At 46.4% G+C, this 19,343-nt stretch overlaps 1 protein-coding gene across 1 annotated transcript in view; it reads right to left on the bottom strand.

The window, feature by feature from the left end:
* Positions 1-19,343, bottom strand: part of LAMA3 (laminin subunit alpha 3) — a 291,632-nt gene that overhangs the window by 174,782 nt on the left and 97,507 nt on the right. Inside the window, exons 16-18 of the mRNA XM_075353342.1 lie at positions 16,170-16,269; positions 13,882-14,038; positions 353-485 (exon numbers count right to left, since the gene is read on the bottom strand). Coding sequence (XP_075209457.1) covers positions 353-485; positions 13,882-14,038; positions 16,170-16,269 — 390 coding nt within the window. The remainder of the gene's footprint in view (positions 1-352; positions 486-13,881; positions 14,039-16,169; positions 16,270-19,343) is intronic.

The following is a 19,343-nucleotide window of genomic DNA, read 5'->3' as shown; positions in this document are numbered from 1 at the left end:
AAGCAGAGGCTAAACCTTCATCCTTTGGGCTCCATTTGACTCAATGAAGTAAATGGATATGTCAGGCATAGCTGAATCCTGTTCTAAAAACAAATTCATCTTATGCCCCTTAATGAGAGTTTGTGCACTGTAATGTGTGACGTAACCTCGTAATACAGATATAACAAGCCCAAACGAATCATCAAGATGCAGTGTGATATTAGGTATGTAGCAAAAGATTACATTATTTGCATAGGCAGCAGCTCATTTACAAGGCATGATGCCCAGATATGTGAAGCAAATATTGTAGGTTATCAATTTAAAATAAGTGTTTGCTATCTATGGATGTCATCGTGTCATATTTTGGACTTACCTTTGGTTGAGCGAGATCTGTGTGCCGAAATTCGTCCAGTTATTGCATTTCTTTCAGGATTAATGTATCGTAATATAATACGAAACAAGTTCAGATTGGATTTTCCCACAGTGACTGGCACTCTTATTTCATTCTGGTGAAACAGAATAGTGTGAATGTAGACGGTGGCGACACTGCTCTCCATATAACATTGTATGAGCTACGCGCCACTTATATCTTCTCTTTTGCCATGGACGTAATTGGGTGAAGACCAACAGATCCATTTGAATTAGTGGTGTAATAATGGAAAACATGAGCTCGGAAATGGCGGGCACACCTGATTTACTACATAGAATTGTATTTCTGTACAACATCCATAAACATACCCACAATTATTTCTGAGCAAATACAGTATTGAGAAAATTGAGTGTAGAAGCATTGCACGTTGTGGTGAATAACTGTACAAACTACACCTAACGGGCCTGTACTGATCATAAGGCTGGACTCACACGAGCGTATGGCATCCGATGAGAGAGCATCGGATGCGATATGCTAATGACCCCCGGCTCAGGCTCTGCTGTGAGCATAAGCCGAGTGTCATGCGACTGTAGTCCGGTCTTGCGATCAGGTCACAGCTGTGAAGCTGAGGACGGGCGCTGCGGAGGAGAGGGAGGGGTTAATCCTCCCATCTCCTCCACTGTCAGCCTGTGCGTATATCCCACTGCACTGGGATAACATCCGAGTGCAGTCCGATGTATCTCTCGCATCCATTCACTTGAATGGGTGCGAGGGATATGGCTGTAGCAGAATATTAAAATGTAGGTACACTAACATGAATTAAAAAAAAATACCTCTGTATTTAAAAGGGTTATACGGGACTATATTATTGATGTCCTAGCCTTTGGATAATTTATAAAAATCAAATCATGGCAATGCAAGGACTGGCAACCCCACTGTCGGCTTCTAACATGTCCAAAAATGGTCAAGAGTACACAGTGTATGGAGCTGGAAGACTACAGCTCCAAAAATGGTGAAGTGTAGTTCTAGGATTCTGCTGCTAAAGTCCTATTGAACTAAATGGGGCAGAACTGGAGTACCCAAAAACTTCCACTACACAGTGTATCCGCAGGCATGGAGCCAGTTGACCAGTAATCAGTGGGATGTAATAGTGATGATCTACACCAGGGGACTCAAAGTCAGCTGGGTATAAGGGCCGCACATAGAAAAAAAAATTGAGCAGGGCCGCATTATTTGCACGACAAAGTGACATTTTTAGTGATTCCATGTTTTTTTCTGTACACCTTTTGGATAACTTTTTTTTAACATTTTTTGCTTGTTTATTATAACAAACCTGGACTTTTTGTTCAGTTTATATACAAAAAAGCATTTTTAATGGCAAAAAAAATGTCATGCTTTATTTAGAATTTTTTTTTACATTTTATCACCTTCTCATAATATTGTTTTAAAATTAGCAGCATATAGTTATTTCTTTGTCGCTCCATTGGGAGACCAAGACAATTGGGTGTATAGCTTCTGCCTCCGGAGGCCACACAAAGTATTACACTTTAAAAAGTGTAACCCCTCCCCTCTGCCTATACACCCTCCCATGCATCACAGGCTCCTCAGTTTTATGCTTTGTGTGGAAGGAGGCACACATCCACTCATGCATTCTCAGATTAGTTATATCGGTTGGAAGAAAAGAGGACCCCCACGGGGTCCCCGGCATGTTCCCTTCTTACCCCACTAAAGTCGGCGGTGCTGTTAAGGTTGAGGTACCCATTGCGGGTACAAAGGCCGGAGCCTCATGCCGTTTTCCTTCACCATCCCTTAGTGGCTCTGGGAGAAGTGGGATCCTGACTGGTCGTCCATTCACTGGGACCGGGCTCCTTCCGCAGCCCCTGTGGGAATCTGCTGGACAGGAGTATATTCTTCCTCAGGGATCGGGCCCTGCATCTATAAAGTACTCTGTGTCCCCATGGGGACTGTGCATGGAGCGCCTTATTCCCGGACGCTGCAGCAGCTGCTGATTTCGGAAGACCGGCGGACTTCCACGCCGACCGAGCCTGCTTGTCGGCCGCAGTCTTAAATTTAGTCCCCGGCTTCATCGCGGCCTAGTAGCTAAAATCCCGCCCCCGGGCCTGCCTGTCAGGGGTAAGGGCGGGACGGCCGGCCTGACGTCGGCTGTGAGGGCCGGAGCATCCTGTATGTTTCCTCCCCCCTTACTGATCACTGTGGGGACCCCAGATTCCCGCACTTTTCTAGCACCGCCCACGGCTCCACTCCTCCCCTGAGAGCTCCGGCAGCCATGTTTTTGGCATTCTGCCGGTGGAGGATTATCAGAGAAGAGCTCTGCAGCTCTGGGAGACCTAAGGCAGGGAATCTGGAGGACACACACTCGCTTTTTAGCGGTCGGTAAGCCACACCGGTCACCCGGTGCTGGTCCCCCCCCAGGGTGACAGAATAGATACGTATTTATATACATATTTCTGTTCGGTCGGGCTGTATACCCCTTCCCATATACCCTCAGTGATCACTCTCCTAGGAGACAACAGCATGTCGTCCACAAGGAGCAAAGGTGCTAAGGCACAGGGTTTTTTTGCGACCTGTACCTCTTGTGCAGCTATGTTGCCTGCGGGTTCCACCTACCCTCACTGTGAGCAATGCTCAACCCCTGTTTCGCTTGCTCAGCCAGGGCCTCGGTCACTAGTGGGCCCCTCGGCTCATGTAGACCCCCCTGCTCCCCCTGTCCAGGCGGCAGGGACAGAGTTTGCTGCGTTTGCTGAGAAACTCTCTGAGTCACTTTCGCAATCCATGGCTCAGTCTATGGACAAATGGTCTGCCAAGCTGCTAGAAGCTTTGCAGTCCAGACCGGTCCTTACACAGGCCCCGGTCCCCGTTAGCTCGTCGCCTCCAGGCCCCTCTCGGTCCGCGCCGCAGCGCGCTCCCAGGTTGGGCCCTAGGTCCCACGCGGAGGACTCCTGCCCAGATCTCAGTCCCAGACCGACTAAGCGGGCTCGCTGGGAATCTTCCCCGACTTCTTCACGCTGTTCGGGTTCCCAGCCCGAGGATTCTCTGGAGGACGAGGCGGACGTCGCAGCTCAGGGCTCTGAACCTGACGTTGCTCTCAATCTTGATACACCTGAAGGGGACGCCTTAGTTAATGATCTTATCTCGTCCATTAACCAGGTGTTAGATCTGTCTCCCCCGCCTCCACCTGTAGAGGAGTCGGCTTCTCAGCAGGAGAAACACCAGTTTCGGTTCCCCAAACGTACACGGAGTGCTTTTTTCGATCACTCTAACTTCAGAGATGCTGTCCAGAAGCCCAGAGCGGTTCCGGACAAGCGCTTTACTAAGCGCCTTACTGACACACGTTACCCCTTCCCCTCTGACGTAGTTAAGGGTTGGGCTCAGTGTCCCAAGGTGGATCCTCCAGTCTCTAGATTGGCGGCTAGATCTGTAGTATCGGTGGCAGATGGCTCATCGCTGAAGGATGCCACTGACAGGCAGATAGAGCTCCTGGTGAAATCCATTTTTGAAGCCACGGGCGCCTCTTTTGCCCCGGCCTTTGCAGCCGTGTGGGCACTACAAGCTATCTCAGCTTGTCTGGCTGAGATTAATGCAGTCACACGTAATTCTGCTCCGCAGGTTGCATCTCTGACTTCTCAAGTGACAGCTTTTTCTTGCTACGCCATGAACGCAGTCCTAGACTCTGCTAGCCGTACAGCGGTGGCATCCGCTAATTCTGTGGCAGTCTGCAGGGCCATGTGGCTGCGCGAATGGAAGGCAGACTCTGCCTCCAAGAGGTTCTTAACCGGTTTGCCGTTTTCTGGTGACCGATTGTTTGGCGAACGATTGGATGAGATTATTAAGGAATCCAAGGGAAAGGACTCCTCCTTACCCCAGTCCAAACCTAAGAGACCTCAGCAACTGAAAATTCAATCGAGGTTTCGGTCCTTTCGTCCCTCCGCCAAGCCCCAGTCCTCTTCGTCCAACAGGCCGGAGAAAGGCCAGAGGAACTCCTATGCGTGGCGGTCTAAGTCACGCCCCCAAAAGGCCGCCGGAGGCACTGCCTCCAAGGCGGCCTCCTCATGACTCTCGGCATCCCCGAACCGCATCCTCGGTCGGTGGCAGGCTCTCCCGCTTTTGCGACGCCTGGTGGCCACATGTTCAAGACCGATGGGTGAGAGACATTCTGTCTCACGGTTACAGGATAGAGTTCAGCTCTCGTCCTCAGACTCGTTTCTTCAGAACCTCTCCGCCCCCCGCTCGGGCCGACGCACTTTTTCAGGCAGTGGCCACTCTGAAAACAGAGGGAGTTGTGATCCCGGTTCCCCCTCAGGAACATGGTCGCGGCTTTTACTCCAACTTGTTCGTGGTGCCAAAGAAGGACGGATCATTCCGCCCCGTTCTGGACCTCAAATTGCTCAACAGACATGTGAGCACCAGACGGTTTCGGATGGAATCTCTCTGCTCGGTCATCGCCTCGATGTCACAAGGAGACTTCCTAGCATCGATCGACATCAAGGATGCTTATCTCCATGTGCCGATCGCACCCGCACATCAACGCTTCTTGCGTTTCGCCATCGGAAACGAGCACCTTCAGTTCGTGGCATTGCCTTTCGGCCTGGCAACAGCCCCACGGGTGTTCACCAAAGTCATGGCATCCGTAGTGGCGGTCCTACATTCTCAGGGCCACTCGGTGATTCCCTACTTAGACGATCTCCTAGTCAGGGCACCTTCTCGGGCGGCGTGTCAACACAGCCTTACAGACGCTCTGGCGACTCTCCAGCAGTTCGGGTGGATAATCAACTTCCCAAAATCCCAGTTGACACCGACTCAATCACTGACTTACCTCGGAATGGAGTTTCATACACAGTCAGCGGTAGTCAAGCTACCGCTGGACAAACAGCTGTCCCTGCAGGCAGGGATACAATCTCTTCTTCGGGGTCAGTCATACCCCCTGAGGCGCCTCATGCACTTCCTGGGGAAGATGGTGGCAGCGATGGAGGCAGTGCAGTTCGCGCAATTCCATCTGCGGCCACTCCAATGGGACATTCTCCGCAAATGGGACAGGAGGTCGACTTCCCTCGACAGGAACGTCTCTCTGTCCCTTGCAACCAAGACGTCTCTTCAGTGGTGGCTCCGTCCCAATTCTCTATCGCAAGGAAGATCCTTCCTACCCCCAACCTGGGCTGTGGTCACCACGGACGCGAGCCTGTCAGGGTGGGGAGCGGTTTTCCGCCACCACAGGGCTCAGGGAACCTGGACTCCGGTAGAGTCCTCCCTTCAGATCAATGTTCTGGAGATAAGGGCGGTGTACCTAGCCTTATTGGCCTTCCATTGGTGGCTGGAGGGCAGACAGATCCGTATACAGTCGGACAACGCCACGGCCGTCGCATACATCAACCATCAGGGAGGCACGCGCAGTCGTCAGGCCTTCCAGGAGGTCAGGCGGATTCTGCAGTGGGTGGAAGCCACAGCCTCCACGATCTCCGCAGTGTACATCCCGGGCGTAGAAAACTGGGAAGCAGATTTTCTCAGTCGTCAGGGCATGGACGCGGGGGAATGGTCTCTTCACCCAGACGTGTTTCGAGAGATCTGTCGCCGCTGGGGAACGCCGGACGTCGATCTCATGGCGTCACGACACAACAACAAGGTCCCGGCCTTCATGGCACGGTCTCAGGATCACAGAGCTCTGGCGGCGGACGCATTAGTTCAGGATTGGTCGCAGTTTCGACTGCCTTATGTGTTTCCTCCTCTGGCGATGCTGCCCAGAGTGTTACGCAAGATCAGGTCCGACTGTCGTCGCGCCATTCTCGTCGCTCCAGATTGGCCGAGGCGATCGTGGTACCCGGATCTGTGGCATCTCACGGTGGGTCAACCGTGGGCGCTTCCAGACCGCCCAGACGTGCTGTCACAAGGGCCGTTTTTCCATCTGAATTCTGTGGCCCTCAACCTGACTGTGTGGCCATTGAGTCCTGGCTCCTAGCGTCTTCAGGATTATCTCAGGATGTCATTGCCACTATGAGACAGGCCAGGAAACCAACGTCCGCCAAGATCTATTACAGATCTTGGCGGATCTTCTTATCCTGGTGCTCTGATAATGGTTTTTCTCCCTGGCCGTTTGCCTTACCCACTTTTCTTTCATTCCTTCAATCCGGAATGGACAAGGGTTTGTCACGGGACAAGTATCGGCGCTCTCTGTATTTTTTCAAAAGCGCCTGGCCAGGCTTCCGCAGGTCCGCACGTTCCTGCAGGGAGTTTGCCACATAGTCCCACCATACAAGCGTCCGCTGGAACCCTGGGACCTTAACAGGGTGCTAACGGCTCTTCAGAAACCACCTTTCGAGCCACTGCGGGATGTTTCTTTATCACGTCTTTCGCAGAAGGTGGCATTTCTAGTGGCAGTTACATCACTCCGAAGAGTGTCGGAGCTTGCAGCGCTGTCATGCAAAGCCCCCTTCCTGGTTTTTCACCAGGATAAGGTGGTTCTGCGTCCTGTCCCGGAATTTCTCCCTAAGGTGGTATCCCCTTTTCATCTCAATCAGGATATCTCCTTACCTTCATTTTGCCCTAATCCAATTCACAAATGTGAAAAGGATTTGCACTCATTAGATCTAGTGAGGGCACTCCGGTTCTACGTGTCTCGCACGGCACTCCTGCGCCGTTCAGATGCGCTCTTTGTCCTTGTCGCTGGCCAGCGTAAGGGTTCGCAGGCTTCCAAGTCAACCTTGGCTCGGTGGATCAAGGAACCGATTCTTGAAGCCTACCGTTCTTCTGGGCTTCCGATTCCTTCAGGGCTGAAAGCCCCTTCTACCAGAGCCGTGGGTGCGTCCTGGGCATTGCGGCACCGGGCTACGGCTCAGCAGGTGTGTCAGGCAGCTACCTGGTCTAGTCTGCACACTTTCACGAAACACTATCAGGTGCATACCTATGCTTCGGCAGACGCCAGTCTAGGTAGGCGAGTCCTTCAAGCGGCGGTTGCCCACCTGTAAGAGGGGGCCGTTTTCGGCTCTTTTTATCGAGGTATTCTTTTACCCACCCAGGGACTGCTTTTGGACGTCCCAATTGTCTGGGTCTCCCAATGGAGCGACAAAGAAGAAGGGAATTTTGTTTACTTACCGTAAATTCCTTTTCTTCTAGCTCCTATTGGGAGACCCAGCACCCGCCCCTGTTCCCTTCGGGCTGGTTGTTCTTTTGTGTACACATGTTGTTCATGTTGAATTGTTCTTTTGGTTCATGGTTTTCAGTTCTCTGAACATCCTTCGGATTGAATTTACCTTAGACCAATTTATAAGTTTCCTCCTTCCTGCTTTTGCACCAAAACTGAGGAGCCCGTGATGCACGGGAGGGTGTATAGGCAGAGGGGAGGGGTTACACTTTTTAAAGTGTAATACTTTGTGTGGCCTCCGGAGGCAGAAGCTATACACCCAATTGTCTGGGTCTCCCAATAGGAGCTAGAAGAAAAGGAATTTACGGTAAGTAAACAAAATTCCCTTCTTTAGCCAACATCTTGCAGTAATGTCCCCCACCCGTGTGCCCTGTAGTAAGATGCTCATCCTTGTAGTATTGTGCTCATCTTGTGGTATTGTGCCCATCCTTGTGCCCTGTAGTATTGTGCACATCCTGTAGTATTATTTCCAACTTTGTGCCCTTTAGTATTGTGCCCATCCTTGTGCGCTGTATTATTATTATGCCCATCCTTGTGCCCTGTAGTATTGTGCCTAGTAATATTGTGCTTATTCTTGTAGCATTGTGACCATCCTTGTGCCCTGTAGTGTTGTGCCCAGTAGTATTGTTCTCATCCTTGTAGTATTATGCCCATCCTTGTGCCCTGTAGTATTGTACCCAGGAGTATTGTGCTCATCCCTGTAGCATTGTGACCATCCTTGTGCCCTGTAGTATTGTGCCCAGTAGTATTGTGCTTATCCTTGTAGCATTGTGCCCATCCTTGTGCCCTGTAGCATTGTGCCCATCCTTGTGCCCTGTAGCATTTTGCCCTGCAGTATTGTGCATATCCTTGTAGTATTGGGCTCATCCTTGTAGCATTGTGCCCATCCTTGTGCCCTGTAGTATTGTGCCCTGCAGTATTGTGCTCATCCTTGTAGTATTGTGCCCATCCTTTTGCCCTGCAGTATTGTGCCCATCCTTGTGCCTAGTAGTATTGTTCTCATACTTGTAGCATTGTGACCATCCTTGTGCCATGTAGTATTGTGCCCTGTAGTATTGTGCTCATCCTTGTAGTATTGTGCCCATCCTTGTGCCCTGTAGTATTGTGCCAGGTAGTATTGTGCTCATCCTTGTAGTATTGTGCCCATCCTTGTGCCCTGTAGTATTGTGCCCATCCATGTGCCCTGTAGTATTATGCCCATCCTTTAGTAATACGCAAAAAAAAAAATCTCCTCACCTTTCCTCCATTCCCTTTTATTAGGCTGTGTGCCCACGATCAGTGTTTGCAGAGTTTTGGATGTAGCATGTTTTTGATGTGTCCAAAACGCTGTGTTGTACAGTCCAAGCAGAGTGAATGGGCTTTCTAGAAATTCCATGCCCACTGTGCGTGTGCGGCCTGCAGCAAACACTGACCCGCGGTGCGGCTTTCAGAGGCTGCATCATGTCAATTGTTTGCTGAGGAGTTGCATGCGCCCTCCCTAGGGAGAACACAGTGAGGATGCCGCAGCGCTCCGAACCCTGATCGCAGGCACGGGCAGCTGCTGACTCCTGCGGAGGAGAATAGCGGCCCCGTAGGTCAGAACCCGACGCGTCCAGGACACAGCGGATACTGATCGTGGGTACATACTGTACCTGCTTGTTGCTGCCCCATGCCGGGGGTCGGCGCCAGCAGGACTTTACTACAGCTGAATCATTTGCGGTAACACGTAGAAGAGCTGTCTGCACTATACCAACAGTTGATGCCGGCCAATCAGATGCAAGGAGATGACGTCATACAGCGACCTTACCTCATTGCATCTGATTGGCGGGCGGCAGCCATTGGTATAGTGCAGACAACGTCTCTGCGTGTCACTGCAAATGATTCAACTGTAGTAAAGTCCTGCCGGCGCCGACCCCTGGCATAGGGCCGCGTGTTTGCGTGTCTGATCTACACTACAGCCAGACCGTCAATTGAACAATCCTGGGCAACTTCTATAAAAACTTTTCAGATTTCATATTGATTGAACTGGAACCCCAGCGATCTTCTGAATATTGTGTCCATTCAGGTTGGAGCTCCATGATCTACCAATGAGTAGGTGTCAAATACCGCCAGTGATGTCAACTTCTCATGTCACCTGAAGCTAAGACACACCTGAATCGACAGAACAAAGTGACCTCCAAGAGTCATTAAGCTGTATATAACAACTGTATAAAATGTCGGGCTATGTGCAATTTTTTCTCAGGGACAGTTACGATACTTGAAGCCGAACAACAACTATTTATTCAAGAAAAAAATATCTTTAGCCTCAAAACTTACAAATCCTCTGGTAGACAATGGAAGCATCGGAAGAAGAAAGCACAGAGTAACTAAATAATTCCTTTAAAGACATTTAGGAAAATGAGCAGAGCACATTAAGAAGATGAAAGAAGGAAACACAAGCTGCAGACAAGCAGAGCCAGGCCTGGCAGAAAGGAGACAAAGCAGAAGAGGAGACAGATATGATTACCAAATCCTTCCATGGGCTCACAAAACACCGAATATGATTTTACGATTTGCAGCAATTAATTTCTTCATATTCCTATATAGCTCAGTTTTTCTATTACAAAGCTCCATGACATTGACAGTCCTTTTTTACTACTAAAGGCCCCGTTACACGCGTCGATTTATCATGAGATCGCATGTGCGACGTGACACGCCCAGATCGTATTTACGATTTGCCGGTATAGCTTATTGGTCGTTTATTTGCTGTCACACGTAACGATCTCAAAATCGACGCATCAGCGATCAGCGATATATTGTTGGACCCAGGCAATCGTTTGAATGTTGTTCGACGTTGGCAGGGTGTCAAACGGAGCAATATGTCAGCTGCTTCCCCAAAACGAACAATTTTTTCAAAAATGAACGACGTGTCAACGATCCGCGATTTTCATCCTATTTGCGATCGTTCGGAGTAGCTCGTAGGTGTCACACGCAACGACGTCGCTAACAATGCCGGATGTGCGTCACAGAATCCGTGACCCCGACGACATATCGTCAGATAAATCAATGCGTGTAATGGGGCCTTTAGAGTAGAAAATTGTATCCTATTTCAACAAGAGTCAATAGAAATGCTTATGCTTGTACGGATTCTCTGCCATCCTCCTGAAATGTGTATACGTCTAGATACTGTTTTTCTTTGGACAGGACAGAAAAATGCAGCTTCGATATTAACCTCTTCCCGACCGCGGACGGTATATAAACGTCGGCGCTTGCTGGGCTTTGTGCAGCGCCAACGTTTATGAACGGTCCGCGGTTTTGCAGCGATCGTGACCGTATGGTACCTGTAAGCGCCGGGATTCCGGTGCAGGACGCTAGCTGCGACCCCTGACCTCACCAGGATCTGATTGGTTCAGGTCCTGGTGACGTCAGCGCCGCGCTAACCAATGAAAACGATCGCTGGGAAAGTTTGTTGTAGTTACAAACTTGCCTGGGCAATCTGCCGGTATAAAACACTGCTTAACCTCAGATCCTCCGTGTGTGACTGATCTGAGGAGAAACAGTGTGACAAGTGCTGCTGACAGGAGCTCTGTCAGTCAGCGATTTTTCACACAGTAAAAAAACCCACATATTACATCTATAGAAATCAATTCCCCCTTTTCCCAGTTAGGCAGCATATAGGGTTAGATAGGGTAGATGTTCAGTATAGTATAGCATAGAATACAGTATAGTGTAGTATAGTATAGAATAGAATACAGTATAGTATAGAATACAGTATAGTGTAGTATAGTATAGAATAGAATACAGTATAGTATAGAATACAGTATAGTGTAGTATAGTATAGAATACAGTATAGTGTAGTATATAATACAGTATATAATACAGTATAGTATAGAATACAGTATAGATTACAGTATAGTATAGAATACAGTATAGTGTAGTATAGAATACAGTATATAATACAGTATAGTATAGAATACATTATAGAATACAGTATAGTATAGTAAGAATACAGTATAGTATAGAATATATACAGTATAGTGTAGTATAGAATAAAGTATAGTTTAGTATAATATAAGTTGATTAGATAAGTTAGATAAATAATTTAGTAATATATAAAGATTAAAAATTGATCAAAAATAAATTTTTATCAATCAGTAGTGTTAATCTGTCAGTAGCGTCAATCAGTTAGTAGCGTACTGTTGAGTACATTATATATATAAAAATCTAAAAAGTAATAAAATGGCTCGTCGGTTTTAAATTAAAGATTTGTGGCTAAAGTTACATTTTTGTGGGAAAAAGTAAAATTTTCATTTTTCCCTTCCATATTGCTTTAGTTCCTGTTAAGAACTGGAAGGGTTAATAAACTTCTTGGATATGATTTTGACCAGTGTGAGGGGTGTAGTTTTCAGAATGGTGTCACTTTTGGGTATTTTCTGTCACTTAGGCCCCTCAAAGTCACTAAAAATAGGGTATGGTCCCTAAAAAAATTATTTGGGAAATTTTGTTGGAAAAATGAGAAATTGCTGATGAACTTTGACCCCTTATAACTTCCTAACAAAAAAAAGTTATGTTTCCAAAATTGCGCGGATGTAAAGTAGGCATGTGGGAAATGTTTTTTATTAACTATTTTGTGGGACATAACCCTCTGGATTAAGGGCATAAAAATAAAAAAATTGAAAATTGCAAAATTTTCTAACTTTTTACCAAATTTTCGATATTGTCACAAAAAAACACAAAATATATTGTCTTAATTTTTCCACTATCTTGAAGTACAATATGTCATAAAAAAACAATCTCAGAATTGACGGGATCCATTGAAGCGTTTTAGAGTTATAACCTGTCAAAGTGACACTGGTCAGAAATAAAAAAATTGGTCCGGTCACGAAGGCAAAAACAGGCTCTGGTGCGAAAAGGTTAAGAAACAAATCACAAGACAGGAAATGGACATAAAACGTTATTTAGATGTTTGCAAATAAAACTGAATGGTGCCCTGATCACTGTCCCATTTCTGTTTGCTCCAGGAGAGTTTATCCCCACTGGCGTGTCAGTATCGTGATGAAGGTGCTGGTATTATCTTTATTCAGAGGTACATGAGGTCATGTTGTTTTTTCCATGTATGACTCATGTTTAGCTAGAAGCTTGATCAGATTCTTTATGAGTGGTGTATCATCTTATTGGACGATGTTGCAATAAATATGACTTTGTTTTATTATACAGCGGTGTTTTTTTGATCCTACTTATTTCATTAGATCTGGAATCATTCCTGCCACTCCAGAACTCTCCAGCACTTTCTTTCCACCCACTTCTGGGGGGTTCCTGAAGTATATCTGGGGTCATTGTCTTGCTGGAAGGACCCATGACCAAGGATGCAAACCCAGCTTTCTGACACTTGGCACTACATACTGACCCAATAAACTTTGATAATCTTCAGATTTCACGATGCCTTATACACAGCCAAGACACCCAGTGCCAAAGGCAGCAAAACAACCCCAAAACACTTTTAACCTCCCCCATATTTCACTGTAGGTAAACAATAGAATGATGTGCTTTACCAAAAAGTTCCATATTAGTTTCCTCTGTCCACAAGACGTTTTCCCAGAAGGGTTTTGGCATACATACATTTTGGTAAACTGCAGTCTATTTTTTATGTTTCTGTGTCAGCAGTGGGGTCCTCCTAGGTCTCCTGCCATAGCGACTCATTTCATTTAAAACGTTGATCGATAGTTCACGTTGACAGTAATGCACCCTGAGCCTGCAGGATAGCTTGAACTTGTTTGGAACTTGATTTTTGCTGCTTATCCCCCATACAAACTATCCTGTGTTGAAACCTTTCATCAAATTTTCTCTGCTGTCCATGTCCAGTGAGATTAGCTACAGTGTTATGGGTTGTACACTTCTTGATTATGTTGTGCACCGTGGACAAAGGGACATCAAGATCTCTGGAGATGGACTTTTAACCTTCAGATTGTTGACATTTTTCATTTTTGGTTCTCAAGTCCTCAGACTGTTCACATGCTTGAAACAAAGTTGTTTACCAACATTTTTGGAAAAATGGCAACAATTTTGTCCCGCCCATTTCGGGATTTTGTGTGAAATTACAGTATGTCCAAACTGTCTTTTTTTCCTCTGTTTTTTTTTTTGGGTTGTTCCAATACATACAAAGGAAATAATCATGTGTATGACAAAACACGTGTAATTGCAATAATTTTCTGGGAGAAATACTTAATTTTCTGGAAGAATTTCAAGGCTACCAACACTTTTGGCCATGACTGTATAATAGCTTTATTAGGGATGTTTACAAACCAGAGTGTAAGGTAAGCCATATGCATGAGCCCTAAAGATCTAATACAGTTCAAAAATGTAAAAAAAAGCCTTAGATTAGGGTAAAATCATTAAAGATGGCTTAGTAAAACTCTCTTACTTGTATGGAAGACATCTGCGCATATCCCCTCCAGCTGAATCCTGGAAACTCTTGAGAGTTATATCCAAAGCGAACAGATCTTCCATTAGCAGTCGTGCCATCCTCAATTTCAGACTTCATTTGATGTAGATCAGGGAAGTAATAGTTTTGTTTGGGCCTTGGAGAACAGAGATACATTTAATGGTTAAAATAATTTGTTGCTATTTTTGATATATAGACCTTACACTCAAACTATATTAAAACATAATACACAGAATAAGTGCGGCACAATCCAGCCAACCATACAAATAATACAAGAATAGACCAGTATCACATAGAGTTTGTGGTCTGAGCTGATCAGTCCTTTTTGTCTGGAACAAGATATATCACTACATCCTTTTTTGGGTTTGTATAAAAACAACCCCATGTTTAATTCTGTCCTGAGGTTGTTTAAAGACTTGACTTTACTCTTTTTGCATGGAGCTGTAATAGTGCACCCATACAGGTTCATGTCATCTCTACCATTCCCTTCTTAGACTGTGTCCGCACTTTGCGTTTCACCTGCTTTTCTGCAGTGTTTTGAACTGCAGCATTTTCATGCCAAAATGCATGCGTTTTGATTGTCCTGCAAAGTCTATAGGAAAAGTGGATTTGTGTAACGCCTGCCTGGATCACAGACTCAGATGAGCTGTAAAGGGGAGGCTAGAGGGAAGCCACTCACCAAGCAGGACCCCCAGAACCCTGAAACCCTTTAACCCCTATACAGGGATTTGGAATTACACAGGGCCCTGGAGATCACTACCTGTGGAAGGCTGCAGTCCGAGAGAGTAGTAGTCAGGCAGGGTCAAACCAGAAATAGCAGAACAGGGACAGAATCGGTAGGCAAGAACATAATCAGAAAACGTAGCAGAGGTCAAATCCGGATCGGGCAGTGAGGTACAAAAACAGTAGGCATGAGGGTAGTCAGAAAACACGCAGAAGTCAACACACAGGAATCACCAACAGAATAGGACGTAACAGGAGCCAAAAAAATCAGAGCTATCTCTGGCAGTGGTCATGTGACAGGAGGGGGAATAAGAAGGGTGTGGTGTCTTCCCATTGGCTGTAGCTGAACGCTGGCAACTTCAGCTGGAAGACACATGGCACCCACAGTCAGCCAGCGGTACTGCAGATCCCAAGATAACCCAGCCCAGTGGATGATCGGAGCCTGCGCCCACCGGTGCCGCTGGCATCGACTCCTCTCCCATCACCAGCACCATCCACGGCAGGAACACGGCGTCGCCTGGCGATCGGAGCAGAAGTCGCTGGAGCAGACTCCGGCGGTGACGTAACAATTTGTTGCCCGCACTTTGCAGTTCAAAACGCTGCATTTAATTTGCATAATTTTGGGCAAAAACTCTGCATTCAAAGAAGCAGCATGTCAGTTGTTTTTGCCATTTGGGCTGCGTTTTGCTAACATTGAAGTCAATGAGAAGTTGTAAAAAGCAAGAACATCAAAATTCCAGCGTTTTACATGCTTTTTGGCTGCAGAAAGAATGCGTTTTGGACTACATAAACAAATGCGTTTCTTACATCAAAATAATGGAATGATATGTCCCTTTACACACACACATAGTCCGACAATTAAATGAATGAAAAATATTATTTTATTGTTATTTTACCGCTAAATAGTATAAAACCGCTATAATTATATTAAATATAACTAATTTCGTTATGATTTAATTAATTATATTTGTTTTCATTTTTTTTCCCTTTTTTCATAGTGTTTGACTGTTTAAACTTTATTTAGCAGTGTCTTTATGTTCAAAACGCATCTGTCTTTAAGTAATGGAAAAGCATGTAAAAAGCGCTAAAAACGTGGCTAAAACGCAGTAAAAACGCATGCGTATTTATCGCGTTTCTGGGCTCAAAAGCAACTTTGGCAAAATCAATTTATGCCAGAGGATGCGTTTAGAACTGCAACTACGACGACGCAAAGTGCGGACACAGCCTTATACCAGTTGGTTCATGTACAAACACTTCAAAGTCTTTCTCATGGAAAAAAAAAATCATGGCACACTGCATCAGAGATGGTATGTATAGAGCAATTCTCCCATACAAGCAATGTGCCTCTGTAATGACAAGTTGGACAGGCTCAATAACAGTGTGCACAAGCCCTCATTGACAGTTATACATTTCAGTATTCCTATTTTTTTAAATTCCAATTAAGAAAAGTGAAAAAGTTTAACAAAACATTAATAAGTACTGTCATGTATCACTATCACTTTATATAATATAATCTGGTGGATTAGGTGTAAATATATACGTACTGGTTACACTTCTGGCCTTCAATATTATTTCTGCATATACATTTTCCTGTGGACTCATCACAGAGATGACTGATCGATCCTCCAACTTCGCACTGACAACCTGTCAAACAATGTAGACACTAATATTAACCAAACAATTCAAATCCCCATTAACTGATACTTATCATCAATGATTATCATAATCTGTATCATTTTGTTACTCTATACAATACATATATAAAATATCATCTCAGCTGCTATCAAAATCTCAGCTAATAAAACCTTAGGTAATATCACAATGAATAAACTGACAACTTGTTACACAGAGTTTTGCACAAACTTCGCCAACTGTCATGGCATTGAGCTCTGTTCACATTGTAGATTCTAACACTTCACCCAATGGTCTCTCTGGTGTCTGGAATCAACACAGGCAGACTCAGGAGTCAACGTGCTGTGAGCTCATGCATAGGCAGGCTAGCAAGAGTTAATCTGTGCTAGTCTGTTAATTAGGCCCCTATAATCACATGTGATGCGGAAGCCAATCACATCTACTCCCTTCCTATTTATGCTTGATGAGGTCTTCTACCCATGCCAACTATAGGTTATCCTGTGTTAGCCTGTGAGCTTTGTTGTACCAGACTTTCTGGTGAAAGTGTTGATTTTGCTTGGTGTAGTTGTGGAGTATACACCTGTTTTGTACTTCCTTAATGCTTTTGTTTTCATCCTAATCTCTTATTGTCCTCTGTGCGTGTGCTGAGTAAGGGCTCATGCGCACGTTGCGTAATTACATGCATTTACGCTGCGTATTGCACTGCAGCGTAAATGCATGCGTCCTGCGTCCCCAGGACAATCTATGTAGATTGTGCATGATATGTGCGCACGTTGCTTTTTTGAAAGTAGTGATTTGGGTGCTAAAATTTTGACCCAATCCGTGCGTTAATAAAAGCAGCATGTCTATTAATTACTGCACTTTGGATGCAGCTCCAACTCTGTCTATGGTGGGGGCAGCAGCCATAGCGCATGAAATCGGCTTTTTTTTTTCTGAAACACTGCATCCATTATGCAGTGTTTCTGCAGCGATTTGAAGAGCACATGGGCTGTCAAATTGCTGCAGAATATTCAGCATTTACATGCGAACAAGTCCTAACAGAGTTTTGGTTCCCCCTGTCTTTCTGTTTCTGTGGTTTTCAACACACTCCCGTCCCTTCCTGGGGTGAGGAGGAGAGGGAATAAGATCAGGACTGGTCAGGAGAAGAGCTAGGAAGGAGACTCAGGCCTCTGCACCATTAGGAGAATCCCTGAGGTTAGGGATAGCATAGGGCCCCCAAGCTTGAGGGTCAGCTAAGGAGCTCCAGTTCCCGCTATCCCGTAATCATCGTAGCACAACTTCTCTCAGTAACAGTGGGTGTCCCCACATATAGCGACACTGTCAGCACAGAAGGGGCACTAACAGACGTGCACAGGGATACTACTCACTGATAAAAAGAATAAAGTAGTCCATTTATTCATACATACTCAAGAAAAAACACAGAAGAATGCAACAATGAGGAGTTATAAGAAAAGATGCTTCAAAATTTTAATTTATGGAGAATGCAATTATTTACCAAAGCCAAAAAGTCCAGATTAGTGATGAGCGGACCTGGACTGTAAAATTTTGATACCCAGCCAAGATAAAGCTCAACAGCTGGGAGCTAAAATTTTGATACCCAGCCAAGATAAAGCTCAACAGCTGGGAGCTGCTATTCGCAAACTGGGGAGGTCCATGCTTATGGTGGCTCAGTGGTTAGCACTGCAATCTTGCAGCGCTGGGGTCCTGTGTTCAAATCCCACTAAGAACACCATCTGCAAGGAGTTTGTATGTTCTCCCTGTGTTTGCGTGGGTTTCCTCCGGATACTCCGGTTTCTTCCCACAATCCAAAAATATACTGATTGGGGCTTACAATCTAAGTTCCCTATGGGGACAATGCTGCCATTGTATGTAAAGAACAAGTATGTAATGAACAAATATTATTATTATTATTGGGCCATCCCCCAGCCTAAAAATTAGATGCGACAAGCCAGGCGCTTTACCAGGCTCTTCCCGACAGTCCTGGTGTGGTGGCATTCGGAGTAATGAGGGAGTTAATGGCAGCCCACAGCAGCCACTAAGTCCTAGATTAGTAATGGCAGGTGTCTGAGACACCGCATCACTAATCTGTAACTGAAAGTAAATAAACACAAACACCAAAAAAATCCTTTATTTGGAATAAAATACAAAAAACCCTCCCCAGTCTGACAATACCAGCCCCCAGTTTTCGGGCTTTATCTTGGCTGGGTATCAAAATTGGGGGGACCGCACGTTGTTTTTTTTAAATTATTTATTTAACTAGTTAAAAAACAAATAAAAGGGGGGGCGGAGCTGGACATGGCCGAGTGAGGAAGCTGCTTGTTAGAGCTCCTCTAAATATCCATCCAAAGGGCCGGTTTACTATATATATAATGGGCAAATCCACCAAGAAAAACAAGCCCAACACCTCAGGGCAACTTCCTGCATCTCAGGGCACGATTGGGGTGTACCTCACCCGTTCCCGGGAGCCTGGGACTGCCTCTCAGCCTGGGAGAGAACTACAGCCTGAAGGGGCCCCTGCACCGGTGTCCGCTGGGGCGATGGGCCCGAAGACCCAGAGAAGGGGTGAGGCGGCAGGGTCCCCACATGACAAGGATGGACCCTCCAAAGAACACCCGGGGACGGCGGGAATCAGTGGACCCCCTGCGGTGGAGGAAGCGGCATCATCTGCGGCGCCATTCCAAGATGGCGGCCGCGCCATGGAGACGCCATCCAGCAGACCGGGAAGGGAAGATGGGTCGACCGCAGCAGGCGTTTTACCTGCCTCACGCCCCGCGACATCTCTGCTGGAGCCGGGTAATCCGGATGACTCACCGGCGGCCGGCATCAGGGGAGCGGAGAGTAATGTGGCGTGCGTGCACGGAGTGCACGTGTGCTCGGGCCCAGAAGATGCATCACCGTGGCAGGCCCGGGCACGGGAGAAGCAGGCGCTGCACAGGGAAGCCGCGCTGCAGGCACTGCTGCCCCTGTCTGCATACACTGGCCCGGCAGCCAGAGGAAAGGAGGGAGCAGCGATATGCCCAGAAGGACTGCTGGGAGAAAGGACCCAGGTACAGGGACCGCGGGAGGGCTTGGGGAGCGGGACTCCT

This window comes from Anomaloglossus baeobatrachus, chromosome 6, assembly GCF_048569485.1.
Source record: "Anomaloglossus baeobatrachus isolate aAnoBae1 chromosome 6, aAnoBae1.hap1, whole genome shotgun sequence".
Taxonomy (NCBI): Eukaryota; Metazoa; Chordata; class Amphibia; order Anura; family Aromobatidae; genus Anomaloglossus; species Anomaloglossus baeobatrachus.
Note: the sequence above shows the minus strand (reverse complement) of the source record. Positions and strands in the feature narration are given on the sequence as shown.